Here is a 25,477-nt window from a genome sequence, read left to right on the forward strand (position 1 = left end):
AAGAGTATATGATGGCATATACCACTCAAATGGAAGAACAATATGTGAGATTCCTTAACTTAGTACTACGGAACTTATTAGGTTGCCATTCTTTGCCTACAAGGAATGGTCTTGTCTTGCTGTCCAGAGGAAATGCCATTCCAAGAGCAGCAAATCACCTGGACCATATGGTATTCATCCCAGAGTGCTGAAAGATTTGAAAAAGGATTTGTTCTATATTTAATTTGATTTTCCAGGCCAGAAACAGTGTTTTGATCATTTATCTTCTGTAGACTTTTACCAATTCTTTCCTCTTTCAATGGCTGAGAAATAATCTCAGGTAACTAAACCTACATGTAATGCAGGGCTTCCTAAACCTATCCTGGTAATCCTAGAACCAGTGGAGTTTTCAGGATATCCACAATGAATATGCATGAGAGAGGTTTGCATATATTTTCTTCACTGTATACAAATTTATCTCATATTCATCGTGAATGTCATGAAAACCTGACAGGGTATGGGGTCCCCAGGACAAGTTTAGTAAGCCATGTTGTACTCTAAAGGTTTCAGGCAGAGTTTTCAGTTCTGAGGAGTTATCCCAAGGTGTCTTCATATCTATTTTAATTGTGAATCACAGCTGTAAAATATTAGTTTTTGTCTTTCTCTAAGGCAGGGGTGGGCAATTCCAGTCCTCGAGGGCCACAAACCTGTCGAGGTTTTAGGATATCCTAATGAATATGCATGACATAGATTTGCATACAACTGAGGCAGACTGCATGCAAATCTCTCTCATGCATATTCATTAGGGATATCCTGAAAACCAGACTGGTTTGTGGCCCTCGAGGACCGGAACTGCCCACCCCTGCTCTAAGGCATGAGACTGCATCATTAAATAATGATAAAGGTGTGTAACATTAATTGCTTGTTTCCTTCAGGACCTGAATAAGCGTCTCTCACTGCCCGCAGACATCAGGATACCTGACGGCTACCTAGAAAAGTTCCAAATTAGCAGCCCACCATTTGATCAACCAATGAGTAGGCGATCTCGGCGAGCATCACTGGTAAGTTTCAGTTCTTCAATTTAACTGATATTGTTGTAAATCATTGACTGACTAAAGGTTCCATCCAAAATATAAACTCTGTATTCCCAGTCTAAAAAAAAAAAAGAGTCCGATTCAAGCCTTTTATGTGACTAACCTTTGCCTTCATATCAGGATTGAATAACCCAGTTGGAGTGGCTAATTGAGACTTTTCCAATGAATACAGTTCTGATACATGGCTAAATATGGACACTGTGAAAGAATTTAATTTTTTCCTGTGTGACAATTTTACTGTTGCTTGAAATTCTGAAAGTCATTATTGTTTAATGCCTTTAGAAATTTTAACTTTGGATTTTTAAGTATGAAAAGTCTAAAAGCAATTCATAGAACAAAGAACCTAGCTACTGTAAATTACATCTTTGAATAGGTAACCCTCTAATATACTGTAAAAGCAAGGAAAAGAAAATACAAGCTGCAACTAAGTGATACACAGCGCACACAGCCTTTGAGTCACAAAAACCGTGGAGGTAATTTTCAAAAGGATTTACGCGCATAAAACTGGGTTTTGCATGCATTAATGGATTTTACATGCGTAAATAGGCTATTGCATTTTTTTAACTTGTAAACCACCCAGAACACACTTGGAAGGACAATATACAAATACTCCTTTGACAATTACCTCCTGTGAATGGTTGGTCAGTGGTTGAGTTAATCAATGTTAATGAGCCTTGAAGACAAAAGTATAAAAGGTGTGGAAATAGGATCCCAGAATAGTAATTTTTGTTCCTTTTCCTCCTAATTTTATAGCGATTAATTCTACAATGAACTACAGAAAATAATTCCTATATTCGAGCATTGAAAATTTGATTTTATAGTGTAGTGTTTATAGCAGAGCTAGTGGTGATGGAGGAACAGTTTAGAGCAGTTTGTATATCAAGGTCATAGGGCCTGTGCCTGTTCCCAGATGTTTTCTCCAAAGGTTTTATAATCTGTGCATTGTATTTTAGATAATTCTTATTTGTGGTGATGTCACATTACAAAAGGTTGCTAAATTGCAGTTGCCACTGTGGTCATGACTTGGCACTTCTGGCATTTGTACATTGCTTTTTCCCATTTCCCTCTCTTCCTACATCCCAAAAACCAAGGCACCTCCTATGCCTCTGCATGCACATCCATAAACAAAATGCTTAGTCTTGGCATGCCTGTTGTACATGGATAAGCTATCATCAGTCATGTAAACTTCTAATCCATAGTTTTGTCATGACATGAAATGTTACACGTGGAACACATTATCTCAACAATATATTTAAAACCCTTGGGCAAGAACCGTTCATTGAATATTTTTAAAAATCAGTAGAAACCATGTCCAATGAATTTATGGTATGGAATGTAACCATACTTCATAAATATGGTCTCCTGTCTACTTGTGACCTCTTCAGTGAACACTCCTATCATTTAATATCCTTGTTCATGCTTTCTTCTCGTTTACAGTCAGAAATTGGATTTGGAAAAATGGAAACGTATGTCAAATTGGAAAAGCTTGGGGAGGTTAGTATTTTACTTTTCTTTATCGTGCTCTGTTTTATTGTTTAGTATTCATTATAAATACAGCTTTAGGTTTTTTTGCCAGTGAAAATGTTTCTCTTTACAATGTCAGTTTAGAAACTCTGGTGGGAGACATGCAAAGTTGTTTCTTCTATACAGTTGTCAGTGATGGCAAGTTTGATATGTCTGGTATCTTGCTGACAATAAAAGAGATTTAAGTGGGCTAGCCCAGTGGTTCAATGGAAATGTGCCATGCAGAGGGACCTGGGTTTAATTTCCTGATGTCAGGAGATCTTCTGCTCCCCAGGTAGAACAGAGCTGGGAGTACTACAGAGCTCCTGGAGGTAAGGAGTTCAGTGTTGTCATGCAATGGTGACACCTCGTGGCTGGATTTAGGACTCATAATTGCAGGGTTGTGGAAGGCATCCTGGTGCATGGTCTCTGGCCAATGACTGACCTAAATAAATTGAGAGGGGAAACAATTATGAAAAAAATCCCCTGGTGGTTGCTGATAAAGACTTGTGGCATCAGATCCCAGCTCTGTTCCTAAATGAGCAGGAGGAAACTCCTGGGTCTAAGAAACCCAATTTAACTAAAATGTTTGTCAGCTATTTTGAAATGGAATTGTAAAGTGGACTGAAAAATTCTGTATGATTGAGCAATTTGCTTTTCCCATCGATAGCAGGGCTGAATTAGCCATGCTGTCTGGGAATGTTCGCAATCCCGAATAGGTGGAGTTTCCCCTAGCTGATCAGAGTTTTTGACTCTGTGCATCTGCGCGGTAGTGTTCCTGCACAGTTCCCCCACCTCTTCAGTTTCTTTTTTTCCGCGAGTCGTTCGCACGCAGGGTTTTTTCCCTCTAGCAATTTTTTCCTGACTGGATTTTTTTCGCCAAATTTTTTTGCATTTTTCTCAGGATTTCTCTTCCCAGATGGCTCCAAAGCCCTCTGGGTTCAAGTATTGTCAGTGTGGCAAAATTATGTCCATCACAGATGGACATAATTATTGCTACATCTGTTTAGGCCCGGACCACGATCAAAAGTCGTGTCGGGACTGCAGGAGGATGTCTCCGCGAGCCCAGCAACACCGTGCCGTGAGGATGGAAAGACTACGCATGGGCACTTCGGCCCCACCATCCTCCGAGCATTCTTCGCCGGGACCGGCAAAGTCTGGTAAGGCCCATCCAAAATGAGCGTCCTCACTGGGACCAGCAGGACTCGGAAGAGCCGCTACAAGTTCCAGGCCAGGGTCTCACACACTCTCAAGGCCTCATTCAAAAACCGGGGATCCGGCAGAGGAACTCCGGCGCAAAAAACCGGCGAGTGCGTCGTCGTAACCTGCGCCGTCAGCGTCGTTAAAAAGAAACTATGACGCTTCAAAACTAGATGACACACGAGTGACACATGGAGCGTTTAAGTTGTACGGCGCATCACCATGACGACGCATCCTCAATGCATCATTCGGGGCACGGAGCATCTACGGCGCACGGCCAATCACACGGCGCACCTACGGAGCACAGGTCATTGCACGACGCTCCTAAGGCGCATGGTGCAAAAAGGATGCAGATGCAATCACCAGATCACAGTAGATCGGGCAAACATCACCATAAGTGATGTTTGCCCAGGGAACTGTTAGGTGCGGTCAAGCAAACACCCACACAAACACACTCCTTCCTTCTTAAAGTGTGTCTTCTCTCCTATATTCTAATTTCTTCCTTTATCTTAAACAACAAAGAACTAAAGTTAAATAACACCAAACTTTTAGCAGAGTTAGAAAAACTAAACATGACTTATAACACTCACCAAATAGTATTTATTATGATATAATGTTACAGTATTTTTGATGGCACCTGTTTAAGAGTTAGAATTCTAGACACTTTATTCAACATAGTTTTTGTGCCTTATTGTGAACCGTTGTGATGGCACCCGCTTAACGACGGAATAGAAAAGATTTTAAATAAATAAATAAGTTGTACCATATAGGTTCTTCCAAGCAGATTGCAAGAAGAGGGCATTCTAGAAGTTTATCAAGAATCTCCAACATAACTTCTGACGTAATGTTGAAGGTCTATCTGCATCTGATTCTTTATCATCAGGTCGGACTCCTCCTAGTGAAAGTTCTTTGGCCAGTCTCTCATCTGTCTCTAGAGAAAAGAGACACTCCTACCTTGCAAATTCCATTAACAAAACGTATTCGCCCTTCGCCTATTATACCTTCTCAAGGCCAACAGAAAGGAAAATTGCCTGAGGACGTTTTGCTTGCGGCAATTCCCACAAAAGCCCCAAAGCAAAGATTACATATTCCTCCACAAGGTACTTTGGCGGCATCTACTATGACGAAAATCTCAGATATTCTCGGCTCTTTTTTCCAAGAATTGGAAAAAACAAAAGACTTACCACCACAGGATTCTCCAGATGGTTCTCCTGCCTTGCCTCCAGGTGTAGAACCTTTGGAGCCAGTCAAAGAACATACACCAACTCAACCACTTAGTCCAGGTTCTCCGGAATCAATTCACTCTTTGAATTCCTCAACAGGAATGCCATCTGATCCTCAGGAAGGCCTACCTGAACCTTACTCTCCTCCGGAGGACTTGACCTATGCAAAATTAATTGAGAAAGTAGGCAGTCTTCTTCAGGTAGAAACCGGAAGAGTACCTGATCCCAGAGCTGAAATGCTTGGAATCTTAAAAATATTTGAATCTCCTCCCGAGCCCACTGCTCTACCTCCACACTGTATTGGAAAATCTTCTATTCAAAATCTGGAAAACTCCTTTCTCAACATCGGCTACTTCAAGGAAAATTGATATTAAATACAAGATGTGTAACTCATCAATTTGAGTCTGCCCAGCTTCCCCACCAATCTATTGTGGTAGAATCAGCCATATCCAAAGCTAAACATAATAAATTGCATTCGAACACACCACCGGGCCGAGAGAATAAATGTCTGGATGACTTTGGGAAGAAGATGTATTACTCCTCCATGCTTACAAACAAAATACATCATCAGTTCTACACTACGCAGTACCTCTTCGAATCACTCCAAAAGCTGCATCCACTATGTCTATCGGAGGACACTACACTTCCCCAATCTTTCTTAGATATTGAAGAAGGCCTCAGGCATTTACTACGCTCTATTTACGAGTCTTTTGAATCTTCAGCAAGAGCGTCTGCTTCGGCTATAGCGGCCAGACGTATGGCTTGGCTCAGAGCCAGCGCAATTCGCCCTCATGTACATGAGAAGCTAGTAGATATCCCATGCACGGGTGACAATCTCTTTGGAGATAAATTTGGAGACATAGTTCTCCCATTTGAAGGAACAAAGTGCAGCTGTACTTTCTCTCACCACTCCTGCAGAGTCTCAAAAATCGCAACATCCATTTTATCCTTGCCATTGCCGTTATTACTCAAGACCATAAGATAGGCCATATTCACAGTACAGGCCTCAACCATATTCCCACCAAGAAACACAGCTCCATCAAGTTCTAGGGGTCATGCCAGACAACAAAGGCAATTAAAGCAAACGCCGGCTCCTCAACAAAAACAGGCTTCCTCTTTTTGAAATAAATACAGCTACCACCACTACCAGTATAGGAAGGACGCCTTCAATTTTTTCTCCACAATTGGGAATCCATCACATCAGATCAGTGGGTACTCAACATTATAAAAAATGGTTACTCTCTAAATTTTCAATCCACTCCTTCTCTTCCTCATATTCCTCCGAAGAGGATGGTACAATCCCAGTCCACTTCCCTCACAGCGGAATTGAACAACCTACAAGTTCAACAATCTGTACAGATCATCCCTTTTCATCAACATCACCAAGGGTTTTATTCCCAATATTTCCTCATTCCAAAGAAGTCAGGAGGCCTACGACCCATTCTAGATCTCAGACTACTCAACAAAACATACAGAGAGAGAAATTCAAAATGACTTCTCTCAAAAATATCCTACTGCTGATTCAGCACAATGATTGGCTATGTTCCATCGACCTGAAGGATGCATATTCCCTTATACCAATTCACCCGCCTTCTTGGTGTTACCTATGTTTCCAAGTTCGGAATATACATTACCAATACAAGGTTCTCCCGTTTGGCCTATCTTCAGCCCCTAAGGGTATTCACCAAATGTCTAGCAGTGGTGGTGGCTCACCTAAGGAAACTTTAGATCCAAATTTTTCCTTATCTGAACGACTGGTTAATAGTAGCATCGGATCAGTTTACAGTGAAAGATCATACATTACGCACGATCGAATGCTTTCAGAGGTTGGGATTTCTTATCGATTTCGAGAAGTCTCACCTACAACCTACTCAACTACTTCAGTTCATAGGTGCTCTCATAAATACGGTGGAACAGAGAGTGTACCTTCCTCCAGACAGGATGCAGAACATACAATCATTGGCACACAACCTGCTTCACAGAAACCGGACATCTGCACGCCAGGTTCTCCAACTTCTGTGTCAAATGGCGGCAGCAATCTATGTGGTTCCTCACACCAGACTTCACATGTGCCGCTTACAATGGGGTTTAAAGACTCAGTGGTCTCAATTCATACAACCACTCAGCACCAGAATTCAGATTACAAATGCAATAAAAGAGGACATTCGATGGGGGCTCCTTCCCAAAAACCTTTCCTCGGGAGCTCCATTCCGTTTACCACCTCATCAGATAACTCTGACCACAGATTCCTCCAACAAGGGTTGGGGGGCACATCTGGGCGAACTGAAAACTCAGGGTCTGTGGACCCCTCAGCAATCTACATACCAGATCAATCTCCTAGAACTACGAGCCATTTGGATGGTACTTCAAACGTTCTCGGATCAGATAAGGGGATCAAGCCTCATGGTATATACAGACAACCAGGTAGCCATGTTTTACATAAACAAGGAAGGGAGGGTCCGGTTCCTGGACTCTGTCAGGAAGCAACACAAATTCTACATTGGACAATAAAAGCCCGAGTATCAATTCAAGCAGCATATCTTCCAGGTCTGGACAATGTAACAGCAGACTATCTCAGTTGGATTTTTCATCCACACGAATGGACCTTATATCCAGAGGTGGCACAAAACATCTTCAAACAATGGGGCTTTCCCATAATGGACCTCTTTGTCATGGAAGCAAACAGACAAGTCCAAACCTTTTGCTCAATTTACCCCAGTAATCAAAGGATTCCCACCGATGCTTTTCTCATTCCATGGACACCAGGCTTGATGTGCGCCTATCCACCCTTTCCACTCATATCTCGAACGATTCAGAAATGCATCCAAGATGTATCAGACATGATTTTAATAGCCCCGGCGTGGCCGAGACAGCCCTGGTACGCGTACCTCGTGAAACTTTCCATTCATCCACCAATAACGCTACAAAATCTTCCACATCTTCTGACACAGGAAGGGGGCTCTTTACTTCACCCCATGAACCAATCCCTTCATCTCACAGCATGGAGATTGAAAGGCAAATACTAACTCCCTTAGGTTTATCTTCTCAACTAGAGGATATTCTTATTGCGTCACGTAAACCTTCAACCAGACGTAACTACAAAGGAAAGTGGCAGCTGTACTTGGACTGGTGTACTCCATAGAACACAAACCCTTTCTCATCCACTGCCACTCAGTTACTACAATATCTGCACACACTCTATGAAGCAGGATTAGCCACCACTTCGGTATGAATCCATATCAGTGCTATAGCAGCTTTTCATGAACCTTTTAATAACCTTCCAATGTCTAACCATCCGTTGATTTCTAGATTCATGAAAGGAATAAGAACATAAGAACATGCCATAATGGGTCAGACCAAGGGTCCATCAAGCCCAGCATCCTGTTTTCAACAGTGATGCTGGGCTTGACTAAACCTCCAACTCCATGGGATTTAAATATAGTACTGGAACAACTAATGCTTCCACCTTTCGAACCATTAGACTCTAGCCACATCAAATATATGACATGGAAGACAGTCTTTCTCATTGCCATAACTTCTGCAAGGAGAGTCAGCGAACTACAAGTCTTGGTTCACTAATCCCCTTATCTAGAATTCTACCATGACAAGGTGACCCTTTGTCCTCACCCTTCCTTTCTACCTAAGATGGTAACATTTTTTCATCTTAATCAAACCATAACTCTACCTATTTTTATGCCAAAACCACATACTAATGAATGTGAAAAACCTTTACACACATTGGACTGTAAAAGAGCATTAGCTTTCTATAAGAAAAGGACTCGGTCAACTTCGAGGCCATCTCAACTGTTTTTCCTTTAACCCGAATGATCCTGGACAACCAGTCTCAAAAAGGACCATAGCCAGTTGGTTATCACAATGCATACTTTTTTGCTACAATAAACGTTCCATTATACTACTCACAAAGCCCCAGGCACACCAAATCCGCGTCACCACAGCATCAATTGCCCATTTGAACAAAGTTCCCTTAATTGATATTTACAAAGCGGCAACATGGTCGTCCATTCATACCTTCACATCGCATTATTGCCTCCAACAGCAAACGACCTCTGATGCGGCACTAGGCACAGCAGTCTTATCATCACTAAAAGGAACATGAGACTGTCTACCACTTCAAGGGTTGATGTCCAAACCTCCAAACAATGAATATACAAGAACACAACCCGGGATCTTGGGACTCCCAGACAGCATGGCTAATTCAGCCCTGCTATCGACGGGAAAAAGCAAGTTTGCTTACCGTAAATGGTGTTTCCATAGATAGGATGAATTAGCCATGTGTTGTTCCCTCCCTCCTCCCTACATAGTCACACAGAGACAGACATACCTTCTTGACTTACCTCTCGCTTGGCTACAAAGAAACTGACAAGGTGAAGGAACCGTGCGGGAACACTACCGCGAAGACGCACAGAGTCAAAAACTCTGTGATCAGCTAGGGGGAAACTCCACCTACTCGGGATTGCGAAGCTTCCCAGACAGCATGGCTAATTCATCCTGCTATTTACGGAAACACCGTTTACGGTAAGCAAAATTGCTTATCTATCAGATGACAAAGAACGCCTAACTGTAATCTATCACTGGAATATACACAAAAGATTTCAAAGTGAAAATATCACACATCAACAAATTCACCTGCTCTTAAATATAGAAGATTAAGTATGAAAAGCTTTTTAAGGTGATAAGGGACAGTCAGAATTGCTGGGTCTCCGGGCCAGCATCAGAAAACTCCGGGCAGTGGCATATCAGGCAGGAGGGGGGTTTTATTTTCCAGCGGAATTGGTAACCCTGTGGCTGCCAGGTGATCTCACCCCCACCCAACGGCCCAACTGGAAGAGGCCCTGGCTGCCAAGATATGCCATCCTGCCCAGCAGCTCAACTGGAAGAGCTCCCGGCTGCTGGGGGGATCCCATTCTGCCTGGCGACTAAAATGGAGGAGGCCCTGCCACCACTGAGGGATTGCGTCCTGTCCGGAGTCCAAAATAGAGGAGGCACCACAGCTGCCGGGGGATCTCGTCATGCTCAGTGGCCCAACTAAAGGAGGCCCCGTGTTGGCAGGGTATCAGTCCTGCACACCTGCTAGAGAGGGGTGTGTGTGTGTGTGTAAGCATGTGTGCCTGAGAGGAAGTGTGTGTGTAAACATGCGTGTATGAGAGAGGAGGAGCCACTTGTATGTGTGCTTGACAGAGGGAGGGAGCCAGTGTGAGTGTCCATGTGTGCCAGAGTGAGAAGGAGCCAGCATGTATGTATGTGTTTGCTTGAGAAAAAGGGAGGGAGCCTTTATGTGCCTGAGAGAGAGGGAGCCAGTGTTTCTACGCCTAACAGGAAAGCCTGTGTGTGTGTGTGTGTGTGCGCGCGCGCCTGAGAGAGAGGGAAGGAGCCATGCATGTGTGAGTTTTGAAAGAGCATTTCTGTTTATCTGTGTGAATATGAGGATAAACGTGTGTATATGAGAGAGGAGAAAGTTTGTGCAGCTCCCTTCCCCTCCCACTAATCCATGACAATCCCAGATTGACCAGAATTTAAAAGTTCCCAGGCATGAAGAATAAGTCTTTTTTTTTTTTTTTTAATTTAATGATTTTAATTAATTGGGTGTTTGATTTAAAATATTTTATTGGTGTTTGGGAAATTTAAAAAAAAGTTTTAATTGTTGGATGTTCTGTTCATCAGTGTTTTTGAAATACTAATTATTGGTATGCTTTTACTATCACGATTGATGCTTTATATTTCTTGATTTTGTTTGATTTTTCTGAGGAATGATGATATTTGTTTTTTTCCATTGATACACTACATACAGAGTCTGACTTGTGGTTTCTAGTTCAGTTTTTGTCTACTTTAGTCACTTTATTATGTATTTGGTGAGGGTCTGTATTCTGCATTGTGACAAAGATTAAGTATTCTGCTAATGTGCCAGTTCTGTGTAGGGATTTATAGCAGCTTGGCTTGTTCTGTTTTCCTAATAGAAGTTGGTGTTTTAGAGCCTGGCATAATGTTAGCGCTGTTTTGGAATGGGAGGTTTATTATATTGTAATTGAAATTTAATTTGCTCATGGCTTTCTGATGATCAAGCCCAAACCTAACATGCATTAAAATAATCCCGATACAGGATGTGGATATTTTAACTGCCCCTGTAAGGGAAGAGGAAGTATGCCGGGCCCTGAAAACACTGGCTGGGGGGAAAAACCCAGGACCCGATGGGTTTTCCATAGAATTTTATAAAAAATTTATGGATCTGGTGGCTCCTCAATTGTGCAAATTATTTAATTATTTAAGAATGCCCAGAGTGTGGGTGGGCTCTTTGACTGAGGCCATCATCATTTTGATACATAAACCCTAAGGATCCTTTGGACTGCACATCATATAGGCCTAGTTCATTAATTAATGAAGATGTGAAACTACTGGCTAAAATCCTGCAGCTTCGAATAGAATATCTTATGCCCGATCTTGTTCACTCAGATCACACTGGCTTTATAAAGGGTCGTTTGTCAACCAACAATACCTGACTGTTGTTTAATATTCTGCTGATGGCATCAAAAAAGAAACTGCAGGGGGCGATTCTGTCAATGGATGCAGTAAGGCATTTGACAGGGTGGCCTGTTCTTTTATGTTTGCTGTGCTGTGGCATTTCAGGTTCCCTGAAGCCTTGGTGGTTTGAATACGTGCACTATATACTAATCCATGGGCTCGAGTGTTCACGAGGGGGAAACTGTTTGAACAGGTCAGTAAAGAGAGAGGGATGAGACGGTTGTCCCTGTCAGCCCTTTTGTTTGCCCTAGTGATAGAACCCCTTGTGCAAGTGGTATGGCATTCAGACCATATAGAGGGATTTATGCTGGGGGGCATATCTCAAACGATTTCCCTGTATGCTGATGCACTTTTTTGTTTAACAAAAGTAAGTAGTTCGGTGACCACGTTGCATCATTTATTGGAACTTTATGGTTCTCTTTCTGGATTTCAATAAGTCAAATTTTGTTCGTGGGAGTAAGTAACGAGAGGGCTAGGGGGGCGGAAATGTTTCTTGTGGCGTACACAATTCAAATACTTAGGCCTCTGGATACCCAGGGATTTTGCTAAAAAAAAAATACCAAGACAATTATGTTCCCTTGTTTGCTAAGAATAACAGAGATTTGGCTAGCTGGATTCACCTTCCTATTTCACTGATAGTCAATTTGATTAAAAAAAATGGTCATATTGCCTCGCTTAATTTAGCCATTTATGCACTTGCCCTGTGATATTTCTTTGTGGACGTTTCGGCAATTGAGAGGTGTGGTGGCCAGTTTTATATGGCAGGGCAGGCCAGCCAGATTAAAGTACATAACAATGGTTAAACACAGGGATGTAGGAGTGTTGGGACTCCCTGAATTTCAGTGGTATTGGGACCATAAGATTATCTTCCATACTCTAAGAATATGGCAGGTGGTTCAGCACACTCTAGTCCAGGGCTTCCCAAACTGTGGGTCGGGACCCCAAATGGGATCACAAAGCTTTCAATTGGGATCCTAAGTGCCTCAAATGGCAGCACCCTTCAGGTACCGGAAGCAGCAGCTTTAATAGTGGAAGGCAACATGAGGCCTGCGAGGCAGTATGCACTCACAAGCCCTGCAGTAGCCTGCCTTTGCATGAATTTCTGTGGTAACAGGAAGCAGGGATTGGGGCTGCTACAGATTTTCATTTCTAATGCTATTGCTGCTGCTTGCAGCTCGCTGTCTGGCTTGGGAATGAAGTGGGGAAGGGGAGGACCGAGTGCACAAGCGGGTAAAGATTGCCTAGACTTCTCTGTTCTCACGTACTACTGAATCTGCCCAAGAGGAAAATGTTGCCCCTTCATTAGCCTGCTCTCTAGTCTCACTAGTTGGCATCCATCTTTAGCCCGGTGCCCAAAGGAAAATGTTGCCACTGCTCTGGACCCAGGGAGAGGTTTAGAGAAGGGGGGGGTTCAGTTGCAGGAACGGTTTGCAGGTTGCATAGTTTGGAGAGGGATTGGCTGTGGAGGGTGTGAAAGAGGAAATGAAAGAAGATTGACTGGATGTAAGAGAAGAGCTGGGAGGTTGGGAGATCAACTGGGGGAATATGAGAAGGATTGGAGAGGAGGAGGTGACAGAGGAGTGATGGGGATGAGAGGAAGGAGGGAATGTGAGAGGGAGGATAATAGAAAATCAATGAATGCCGGTATAGAAAAACTCTAAATAAAATAAATAAATAAGAAGGGGCTGGGGGTGAGAGAGGATCAGCGGAAAGATAGGAAAAGGGCTGAGAAGGGGGTGGGGTGGAAAGAATGTAAAAGGGGTTCCCCTGGAGGAGAAGAGGATTTAGAAAGGGTAGAGGGTGAGCAAGAGGATCAACTGGAGTGCGGTGAGAGTGGAGTAATTGTTAGAGGGGGACCCCAGCCTTGATGATTTGTTTTGGTCGTCCTCTGGGGTCATGTGAATTTTCAAGTGCTAACATGGGGTCACATTGGCTAAATGTTTGGGAGGCTCTGCTCTAGTCGTTCAAGGGGGTTTCAAATCCTATATGACTTCTTCGTTATATAACCTGCAAGTCTCTCAATGCCCATTTTCCCCAAACATGGAACATTGGGCAACAGCTGGATAGAAGTATTTGGGTCAGCTGGTGGAGGATGGTAGATTATGGTCTTTTACAGAGCTGATGGGCACCTTAGATATCCCTTCTACCACTCTCTATCTTTACCTGCAATTATGCAGAGATATTACTTATTCTATCTCAATTCATTTGATATCTGAGGAATGTGTGGGTGTAGAGGGGGTGGTATGTTGTACTTCCAGGCCCGTCATTTGTTTTCAGTCCTTTATATTTCTTTTAGGAACAAACTAGGGGGTTCAGATCTTCTTGTCTGATAGAACGATGGACTGTATGTATTTATTTATTTAAAAGCTTTTATATACCGGTATTCGTAGGAACATCATATCTGTTTACAAGGAACTTAAACGCAGTACATGGAACAGGGTACATAGAAACTTGGAGAGGGGTGTCAACAGAACTTGGAAGAAAGGAGGATATACATACAATAATAAAAATAATACGCACAGTAAAATATGTATTCAATAATACAATAATATAAAGATAGTACTATAGAAGATGTGATCCTCTTTTCTTCATTCTCCCTGCCGTTGAAGCAGCGAGCTGTGCTGGATATGTATTCTAAGTTTGAACGAAGCCTGGGACAATAGGGAGTGGAAGTCTATTTGGAAATACACTTGTAGAATTACAATTTGTTGTAAAGGGCAAGAGTTTCTCTTTAAGCTGGCCTACAGACTGTACTGCGCACTTTTTTTTTTCTTCTATGGGACAGAGTGTTGAAGGGGGTGCAGGCAAGTAGGAACATATTTCCATATGTAGTGGGGGTGTCGAAGTTACAGGCTTTCTGGGCAGGCGTTACAGCCTGTATATCAGCTATATGTTCTCAATTAGAGCCTCATCCAGCATTATATTTGTTGGGGCGCTGGCCAAACCATTTCAGCATGCAAAATCATCAAAGATTGGTGGGACATCTCCTTCAAGCAGCACGTTTGATGGTGGCTCAGATGTGGAAGCAGATTCCTTTTCTTCACTGTTGGCGAAGCAAGGTCACAGAAATTGCTTGGATGGAAAAGCTTGCATTCCAGTTAAAAGATAAAGCAGACACTTATAGAGACTGGGGGCCTTACTGGGAATGGAGGGAACGCTCTTCAGTATAATGAGTTGAAGTTATACAGTCTCTCCTCATAATGGAGTTTTGCTATGTTTTGGGATGCTGGTCTTCATTGTGAAAGTTAACAATGCTAAGCAGTATGTTGTATTGCTCATATTTTTGTTCTGTGTGGTTTAAATAAACAGTTAAAAAAAAATAGTCATGATACCATATGTGTTCCAAGTGTCTTTTTAGCTCTTGTGCAGGGTTTTCTGGTCAACACCACAGCAATGCATATAAATATATACACACTTTTGTGATACTTTTACTTTAAACAACTGTACTTTGAGTGTCCTTTTTCATGTAAAGTCTTTTATTATAAATGCATAATCTTAAATTGTGTATACAGAGGGCTGTGGTGGGGAGGAAGGCCAGGTACAAAGCTGTAAGATTTGCTTAGGGTGCCTAATACCCTTGCACTAGCCCTGTTTAGAAAAAGAAAACCATATTAAATGTTAAAAAAAAAAAAAAAAAAGCAGAATGAGGAGGGGCGAGCACAGTAATTGTTTGTACAGGGCAGCAAAAGTTAGGGGTGGGTGTGTATGTGCTTGCTCCCCCAATCCATGATAATCTCAGGGTGCTGAAAAACAAATGTTCCCCAGAAGGTATGGCTCTCACATGTGGCCCAGACAATGAGAAAAAACCCCTCAGTTATTTCCACATACCAAATGCTGCAGCAGTTGGCATAGCCAGTGTCTAGGATCATGCCCCTGTTTGGATAGATATTAGATTAGAAGACACTGAAAGGGGGGAATGTTTATGGAGATTCACGTCCTTTCTGAGGCATGACAAAGATTTTCAGCTATTTTTAGGATCCAAATGGGAGTAGTTTGCAGCTCATAATGCCCAACATGCTTTTGCCCCGAGTCTATTCTGGTAAAGTTATACTGCGTGGAGAGAAAATCTCATATTTGAAAAGCAGAAACAAATGCCTGAATGGAATGATCCTGCACTTAGAATCTAAATTGAAATTGGCTAAAGAAAAAATGATTCGGCATTTATCAGCAGAGACCAAGTTAGAATATAATTCCACCCTTGCCAGTCTGCAGGCTTGTTTACACTAGAGGGCGCAAAGGGTGCTCCAGTATTCTGAGCACACATTTTTCATATATGGGAATAAGGCAGGCAATCTTCTCGCTAATGTGGTGATGGTTAGACAAGGCAAAACATATATAGACAAATTGGGGACCCGTCAAGGCATGTGGCCTATTTCATGGCCAGCCATCTATGAGACCTTAAGACGTTTCTGTGAAACCTTACACTCTGCCAGAACCAGGGGCACAGATGAGGAAGATTCTTTCTTCCAGAAACTGTCCCACAGGTTACTGAACAACAATTGACATTTTTAAACAGACCAATTCAATATTTTGAGATTCTGAATACTTTTAGAACAAGTAAACAAGGCAAAGCCCCAGGAACAGATGGGTTCTCATATGATTATTACAAAATATTACAGGTCCAGATGCTCTAGCCAAAGAAGTATTTCCCAAAGATTTCAAAAGGCATATATAACAGTTTTGGCAAAGTCTGGGAAGGATCCCACACAACCATCCTCATACTGACCAATCTCCTTATTAAATTATGACTTGAAAATTTATGACAAAAGTTTAGCTGATAGGTTGTTTAGTTTTCCCATCTATCATCTCTCTCAATCAGGTGAGGTTCGTAAAGGACCGAACTGCTGGGACACACATTACTAACTTGATTACAACAGTAGCCTACTGCAAATGTCACTTTGTCCTAACCATAGCAGTGAGTTTCGATTCGGAAAAAGCTTTTGATCGAGTGTCCTGGCCTTATCTCTTTTCAGTTCTCAAGGTTTTCAAGGCATCATTAAGAGTATATCTCTTCTATATGACATTTCGACATCGCACATACTGGCCAATGGTGGGAAATCCCTAGCCTTTTCTATTCACAGGGGTGTACGTCAATGGTGTCCCCTATCCCCCTTACTCTATTTGTTATCCATAGATCTGTTACGGAAAATCAGTGAGAATAGTTCTATTAACAGTCTGGAAGTTAATGATACCTCCTTTAAAATAGCGTTTGCAAATGTCTTAATTTTCTTAAGAAACCCTTTTAACTCGCTGCCAAAGAGCTTGGACCATCAGGTTTTTTTGGACAATTTTCGGAACTAAAAATAAAAAGGGATAAGTCTGGGACCATGGAAGTTTATGGCAATCTCAGGGTCAGCTGGGGGTCTCAATTCCCGCTTAAGTGGGTTAGTACAGATATGAAATATCTAGGAATTAAGGTACCAATAGAAATTTATACACATAAATTTATACACAGATAATGTAGGCCCGATGCTTCCGAAAATGAAGGCATATTTAAAGCAATGGCCATGTCCCCCCCTTTCCCTGAGCGGTAGGATTCAGTTACTAAAGATGATGGAAATACCAAAATGGTTATACCTATTACAGATGTTACCTATTAGGCTAAAGAGGACAGATCTGGCAGAGGTTAATAGCTATTAGGCAGTTTATTTGGAAAGGAAAAAAAGCCAGGCTGTTCTTGAAGCACTTGTGCAAACCTCTTCCATAAGGAGGCTTGAATTGCCCTGATCTTCAAACAAATAACCTCGCCTGCATGTTAAGACACATTGGAGATTGGTTACTGGGGACTTCCTATTTTTCTCCTATATTGCATCCACAATGATGGTTTGGGGATTGGTCCTTGCTCTGGCTCAGGTATTCTGCTCTTCTAACTCTATAATATGTTAACACCTTTCTACTGGGTAAGATAAGAGTGGGAGGGGGGAAGGGTTAGATGAAGGAGGGATAATGATAAAGTTGTGTTGTCACAGTGCTCTCTTAATGTTTCTGTGATGTTTGTTATGGATAACCATTGCACTTGTGTTTCCAGTTTGTTTGGTATATTTCCTGTAAAAATCCAATTTAAAAAATATATAGATATACACATTCTTTACATGTCTCAACAATTTTAATTTCTAAAATCCTGATCTTAATACTTTGTGGATTTGGGTTTAAAAGTCAACTGTTCATCAAAATAAAAACCTAAGTTCCTTAAAGAATCTTTAAAAATTACTGGAGTTCCATTTAAGAATAAGAACATAAGAAATTGCCATGCTGGGTCAGACCAAGGGTCCATCAAGCCCAGCATCCTGTTTCCAACAGAGGCCAAACCAGGCCACAAGAACCTGGCAATTAACCAAACACTAAGAAGATCCCATGCTACTGATGCAATTAATAGCAGTGGCTATTCCCTAAGTAAACTTGATTAATAGCCGTTAATGGACTTCTTCTCCAAGAACTTATCCAAACCTTTTTTGAACCCAGCTACACTAACTGCACCAACCACATCCTCTGGCAACAAATTCCAGAGCTTTATTGTGCGTTGAGTGAAAAAGAATTTTCTTCGATTAGTCTTAAATGTGCTATTTGCTAACTTCATGGAATGCCTCCTAGTCCTTCTATTATTCGAAAGTGTAAATAACCGAGTCACATCTACTCATTCAAGATCTCTCATGATCTTAAAGACCTCTATCATACATGCTTATGCCAGCTCAGCGTGAATGCAGCCATTTTGTAACATATGTATATGCACACATGTTTTAAAATCGGCGGTATGCACATACATGTGCATGCAATTTTGTATGGATGCACACTTCTGCACGCAAATGCCGACTCAGCTGCATAAGTGGGGGGATTTTATTAAATACGCGTGCTGATGCAATTACCAGTTCCCCAGTCCATTCCCAGTTTGCCCAGATAAAGGCTTCCAAATTCCTAACCCCCTAATTAACCTTCCTCCCTTTTACCCTGTTAGCCCCGACCCTTCATATCCCGTCGTGTAAGTTTTATTTTAAAACTTGCACGACATCCATAGCTGAAGTAAAATTATGCAGTAGGGAACCCTGATGCGTATATCTGCTGGTGTAGGGCTTTTAAAATTCACCTTATAGCAGTGGTTCTCAACCCTGTCCTGGGGACGCCCCCCCCCCCCAGCAAGTCGGGTTTTCAGGATATCCACAATGAATATGCATGAGAGAAAATTTGCATGTTATGGAGGCAGTGTATGCAAATTTTCTCTCATGCATATTCATTGTGGATATCCTGAAAACCCGACTGGCTGTGGGGGGGTCCCCAGGACAGGGTTGAGAACCCCACTGCCTTATAGCATATGCTACTAGCTTGAACAATTCTAGAAAGCATTGCATCTTTTTCAGGATTTAAAATGAGATTATTTCTACCAGTTCAGTTATATATACATTTTTGAGCCTTTTCTATTTCCAAACCGGTATCTTGTTTAACTGTAAATGTCAACTGGATGTCATTGGCATACATTTTAAATGATACTTCATGGAACTCCAGGAGCAAACAAAGGAGTCGCAAATAAATGTTAAATAGGCAAAAAAACGAAAACTGAGGAACAGCAGAGTTCAAAGTGTACCAAGCCGAGCTCTAACTGTGCACTTGCACCCTCTGTTCTTTCAGTAAGAAAGTATCTAAATCATTTAATTACTTGCCCACTATGCCAATTGATGACATTCTCTCAAGTAATATTTGATAACTAATTGTATCAAATGCAGCTAAGATATCTAAATAGATAAGGACAGCCAGTCCCTTGTCTGATTCCCTAATAAAGTATGTCACAGAAACCAGCAATGTCTCAGTACTACAGTTTTTCCTGAAAAACGTGATGACAACAGTCTTACACCTCAACAGGAGCAGCAGTAAATATACACGGCTAACAAGCCACCACGTGCTACGGCCGCCAAATTTAAAATACAGATTGACGCTTATAATTGTTAGGCATGCCCTGAATCACCCCCACATGCCCTAGCTCCGCCCCTTTCATTTTAACTTGATCCCGCATATATACGCGCGTAATTTACACCTTTTAAAATAAGCATTGCTCACGAATGGCGCAAATAGTCGTGAAATGAACCAAAAGTTTAATTGATGCACTCCCTATTAGTCTCTAGTTCTAGATGCAGAGAATCATATTTTTCTCCTCCTAACATGGCGAAGAAATGACAGCTGTCACTACTGAAGATCCTTTGTGTTGACAGCAGGATCTTTTTTTTTTTGACACGTGAATTTGATATTAAAATATTTAACAATCTTTTCTTTTAGCATCCCTTTACAATAAAACTTGTTTTCCTAGATTTGCCAAACTATTTTGCAGTACCTACGTGTTTCTCAAATTTAAAAATATTGAAATGTTTTCCAGCACTGCTTCAATATCTCTGGAGTTTGTGGTAGCAGCTGGTGCTGATCTACCTTGCATTATCCAGCACAGCTTCTTCCCTTCCTTCTCCTCTTCCTCCTCTACCCACCGCCCCCGCTTATCACATTCTAACAATTTAAATGGTAATTTCTAGTCCCCCTCCCTTTTTTTTTTTTTGCTTAGGTTTGACATGAGGGGGCGTGTTATATTTCTTGTTAATTTGGTACTAGCAAAAGCTACCAGGTAGGCAGCACTAAATTCTTCCAACAACCTCTCAGTAAAAAAAAAAAAAATCGCATGCAGCTGTAGTGGAAAATTACTCCTTGCCTTGCCCGTGTACCTCTTGGCATTAACTCTAGTCCTCTGGTCGAGAAGGTATTTATTTTATGTATTTGATTTATATTCCACCTTTCAGACACTTAAAAGCAGATTACATTAGGTACTGTAGGTATTTCCCTGACCCCAGAGGGCTCGCAATCTTAACTGGATGATGCATTAAGCCATGGTAGTGTTCTAATGTTGGTTAAGCAGCATATATCATGTGATAGAGCACTATTGCAGTGATGTCATGCAATGTATGCAATATGAATATCCTCGCCCAGGTGACTCCCTAATACAGTGGTTGTCTTTGCATGCTATTTGCATACATGAATAATGCAAATGCATGCAAAAGATCATTAATAGGCAATTTGATGCTAAAATTTTATCGTGGCCAACCGAGAAAATGGTCAACTACAATAAAATAACACCACCTCTTGGGAAAGCATTAAATGTGATACGGGAGCCCCAGGACCCTAATATGGGTCCTGAAAATCTTGTGTCACATTTAAAGGGCCTAGGAATAAAATTGTTGATGCTTAGTGTATCCTCCCCCTCAAAGATGTGAAGCAAATCATTGGTGGTTCAGGCCCTTCCCCCTCCCCCCTCCCCCCCCCCAGGCACCTTCTCCCCACCCCTGAACCTTTCCACACCCTTGAGCCTTTTGAAAGGTTTGGAGGGTGCAGGGGAATGGGGGCCCTGAACCACCAATGATTTATTTCTTGCCTTTTGGGGGGTGAAGGAGAATGGTGCAGGAAAGATACACTGTACCCCAGCGACTTTAGTTCATTGTTAGGGTGGGGAGTTACCACTGAACCCCCAATGACTTAAATGTGCAACCTTGGAGGGGTGGGGGGGCCATTGCAGCACATGATTTTTAAACTTTTTTTTTCATTTTGAGGAGTCTGAGCCACCTTGAGTGGTGACCAGGGGTCAGCCCTGATACCTGTTCAACTTATCTTTCAGCCACAGCTTTTGGGGGGGGGGGGTTGTTTTGTTTTTGTTTTTTTAATTGTGGCCCTTTAAGAAGATTGTGGTACCTTGAGGTTAGGGCCACCATCCACCTAAGGGGACACTCTCCATGTTCTTTTGTCCCATGGTGTTTGGCCATGAGACAAAAGAACACGCCATAGAGCTCCAATCTTTTTTTCTGGGGAGGGTCCCCACTATTGTGGTGCTCCCCCTGCAATAGTGGGACCCTTACCGTGAAAAACATGGCTTGATGAAACCAGGTGTACATCTGTACCTGAGTTCAGTTGCCTTGCCTGTTTGGTTTGTGGCTTCCCTTGGTTGTAGGGTTAAGAGTATTCTGCCATCCACCTGGCAAAAATGATGAGACAGATGATGAAATGCTAAGAGAAATCAGGAAAGCAAGCCAATTTGGTAGTAGAGTAATAATGGGAGATTTCAGTTACCTAGTATTGACTAAGTGAATGTAATATCAGGACATGCTAGAGAGATAATGTTCCTGGATGGAATAATTGACTGCTTCATGGAGCAATTGGTTCAGGAACCTACAAGAGAGAGAGAACTTTTTAGATCTAATTCATAGTGGAATGAAAGTTTTATGAGTGAGGTAACAGTGGTGGGGCCACTTGGCAATAGTGATCATAACATGATCAAATTTAAACTAATAACTAGAAGGGGAACAATATGTAAATCTACAGCTCTAACACTAAACTTTCAAAAAGGAAACTGATAAAATGAAAATAGAAAAAAACTGAAAGATGCAGCTGCCAAGGTTAAAAGTATATAACATGGACATTGTTTAAAAATACCATCTTAGACGCACAAACCAGAAGTTTTCCATGTATTAAGAAAGGTGGTAGGAAGGCCAAACGATTACCAGCATGGTTAAAAGGTGAGGTGAAAGAGACTATTTTAGCCAAAAAATGGCCTTCAAAAATTGGAAGAAGGATCCATCTGAAGAAAATGGGGGAAAAAGCATAAGTATTGTCAAGTTAAATGTAAAACATTGATAAGACAGTCGAAGAGAAAATTTTAAATGAAGTTGGCCGTAGAGGCAAAAACTCATAATAAAAACTTTTAAATATATCTGAAGTAGGAAACCTGTGAGGGAGTCAGTTGAACTGTTAGATGATCAAGGGGTTAAAGGGGCTCTTAGGGAAGATAAGGCCATCGCAGAAAGACAAAATGAATTCTTTACTTCAGTGTTTCTTAAGAAGGATGTAGGGGAGGTACCAGTTCTGGAGATGATTTTCAATGGTGATGGTGCAGATGAACTAAACCAAATCACGGTGAACCTGGAAAATGTAGTAGGCCAAATTGACAAACTAAAGAGTAGCAAATCATCTGGGTTGGATGGTATACACCCCAAGATTCTGAAAAGTCAAAGATGAAATTTTAGATTTGTTAGTAAAAATTTGTAACCTATCATTAAAGTCGTCCATTGTACCTGAAGACTGGAGGGTGGCCAATGTAACCCCAATATTTAAAAAGTTCTCCAGGGGTGATCCAGGAAACTATAGACTGGTGAGCCTGACTTCAGTGTCAGGGAAAAATAGTGGAAACTATTCTAAAGGACAAAATCACAGAACATATAGAAGGATATGGTTTAATGAACCATTGCCAGCAAGGATTTACCCAAGGGAAGTCTTACCTCTTAAATCTGCTACATTTTTTTTAAAGGGGTTATTATAAACATGGATTAAGGTAAACCACTAATGTCGTGCATTTGAACTTTCAGAAGGCTTTTGACAAAGTCCCTCATGAGAGGCCTCTAAGAAAACTAAAAAGTCATGGCATAGAAGGCTATCTTCTTTCATGGATTGCAAACTGGTTAAAAGACAGGAAACAGACAGTAGGATTAAATGGCCAATTTTCTCAGGAGAAAAAGGTAAACAGTGGAGTGCCTAGGGATCTGTACTTGGACTGGTGCTTTTCAGTATATTTATAAATGATCTGGAAAGGGATTCAACAAGTAAGGTGATCAAATTTGCAGATGACACAAAATTATTCAGAGTAGTTAAATCACATGCAGATTGTGATAAATTGCAAGAGAATTTTGTAAGACTAGCAGATGAAATTTAATGTGGACAAGTGCAAAGTGATTCATATGGGGAAAAATAACCCTTGCTGTAGTTACACGATGTTAGGTTCCATATTAGAAGTTACCACCCAGGAAAAAGATCTAGGCATCATAGGAAATAATACATTGAAATTGTCAGCTCAGTGTGCTGCAACAGTCAAAAAAGCAAACAATGTTAGGAATTATTAGGAAGGGAACAGTGAAGAAAACTAAGGATGGCATACTGCCTCTGTATCACTCCATGGTAAGACGGCACCTAAAGTACCGTGTCTGGTCGCCACATTCTGGTCGCCGCATTGGAAACAGGATGCTGGGCTTGATGGACCTCATTGTGACAAAGTATGGCAATTTCTTATGTTCTTACTGAAGGCCATTAAGTTGTGTGTTTTTTTGGCACTCAACATTGTCGTAAATGATGCAAATGGCTGTCCATTAAAAACTGAACAAACCCATAATATTGCTCTGAGGATGATGACTTTAGTCAGTGCTGTCTCATTCTAGAATCAGACTGACCCATGTGTAGGTGAAAAGCTGACACATCTTCCTTTATTTTATAGTTGATTGAGAGGGACACCACCTGATTTCCCTGCCCTCCCCTCCCCTAAGATCCCACTGTGATTTCTTGTTTTTATATAAAGACTATTGCATATCATTTTCACATGTGGATTTTAGCAATTACTCATATTATTGCAGTTTCAGCTTCTCATTTGTTTTTGGAATATAGGTTTTAGATGTCATTTTCTTTCTTCCTTCCCTTCTTCTCTAAATATTATTTTTGTCCCTAAAGGGTACTTATGCTACTGTGTACAAGGGAAGAAGTAAATTGACAGAGAACCTGGTTGCACTAAAGGAAATCAGACTGGAACATGAAGAAGGGGCACCATGCACAGCCATCAGAGAAGGTAAGGAGAATGCCTGTTTTATCAAAAAATGTCTTGATTATATGTTTAAAACAAAGAAGACATTACTCAGTGGTGAGGTTTTGGTATGTTTTTTCAGCAGAAATATTTATGGTACAACACTAAAATAGATATTGGTGGATGTGATTATGTAATTGGATGATTGGGAAAAGAGCCAATTCAGTGATTGTAAGTCAAATGTCATTTGGTGTATGGAAGGATTTTTTTTTTTACTGCTTCAGGATTAATTACAGATGCACAGCAGGAGCCAGGTTTACCTTCCCTTGGTGACTGTATTGAGAACACTGTGGTAGACCTGTAATCTGCTTTCATCCTAAACAAACTATGTACATATGTATGTATGGATAATTACATTTGGAAAGAAACAGAATTATGGAAAATGAAGCAAACCTGGATTTCCATATAAGTAGTATTAGGCTTGTGCCTAGAGTAGCTAAATTTTTGGAGATGGCCACCCTGCAGTCCTTCCCTGGGACCTCCAAAGATGCCCCTTCTTCTTCCCCACCTGACCTCTTCCCCAGCGATGCGAATTTCTGTGTAGTGAGTGCAGGCCCTGCCCCTTCTGGGCGTCCATGTGTGGAGGCAGGACCTGTGAGCATAAGCATAGTCCCTGTGCTATGGTTTGGGGGAGGGAGCTGTCACAGAGCTTGGAGGTTGTCTGGAGAACAGGTGGGAGCAGCATAGCACTAGCACTGAATCAATGCCTAAGGGCAGTATCTGCCCAAAGCCATTCCTGTGAATAAATATCGCTGAGCTATATCCTGCAATTAGGGAAAGCAGCTCTCTTTATTGATGCATGCTAGTGATAATCATTCTATAAAATGTCATTTAAAAGGTTTTCTCTCTTCGATCATCATGCTCCCAAACAAGTCTACTTTTCAGGGTAACCAAAATCTGCAAATAGAAAAATATTCATTGCAATTATCCTGTAAACCAAACCTGCTTTGAAGGTCATTGGGACCAGAGTTGAGAGATAACTGCTCTGTACTCTCCAAAAAACAAATGCTGGTTGTAGAATCAAGGTTCATGTTTACAGTCTATTTATAAATGGCAAGATGGTGCAATAGACTACTGAATTACTGAGGAAAATTGTTTGACTCTGCAGGTAGACTAGAGTTGTGATTATTTGCTGCTTGGTAGTTTCTAAGCCTCAACTAGGAATGCAGTAAAAAATCTGAGTATCTCATAAAATTCATGTCCTCCAATTAAATGTCTGGCAGTCAAAAACCTGAAAACCTCCATCAGGGTATTAGGCCAGCAAATACCCTTGTGTAGGTTTTCAGGTTAAGGGTTGTTTT

At 41.4% G+C, this 25,477-nt stretch overlaps 1 protein-coding gene across 5 annotated transcripts in view; it reads left to right on the forward strand.

Annotated features, from left to right (window-relative positions):
• Nucleotides 1-25,477, forward strand: part of CDK17 (cyclin dependent kinase 17) — a 407,414-nt gene that overhangs the window by 317,617 nt on the left and 64,320 nt on the right. For all 5 annotated transcript variants that reach the window (XM_029601560.1, XM_029601556.1, XM_029601558.1 and 2 more), the window contains 3 exons: nt 915-1,040; nt 2,511-2,567; nt 24,047-24,161. In XM_029601560.1, the coding sequence (XP_029457420.1) occupies nt 915-1,040; nt 2,511-2,567; nt 24,047-24,161 (298 nt within the window). The remainder of the gene's footprint in view (nt 1-914; nt 1,041-2,510; nt 2,568-24,046; nt 24,162-25,477) is intronic.

This window comes from Rhinatrema bivittatum, chromosome 4, assembly GCF_901001135.1.
Source record: "Rhinatrema bivittatum chromosome 4, aRhiBiv1.1, whole genome shotgun sequence".
In the NCBI taxonomy this organism is placed as follows: Eukaryota; Metazoa; Chordata; class Amphibia; order Gymnophiona; family Rhinatrematidae; genus Rhinatrema; species Rhinatrema bivittatum.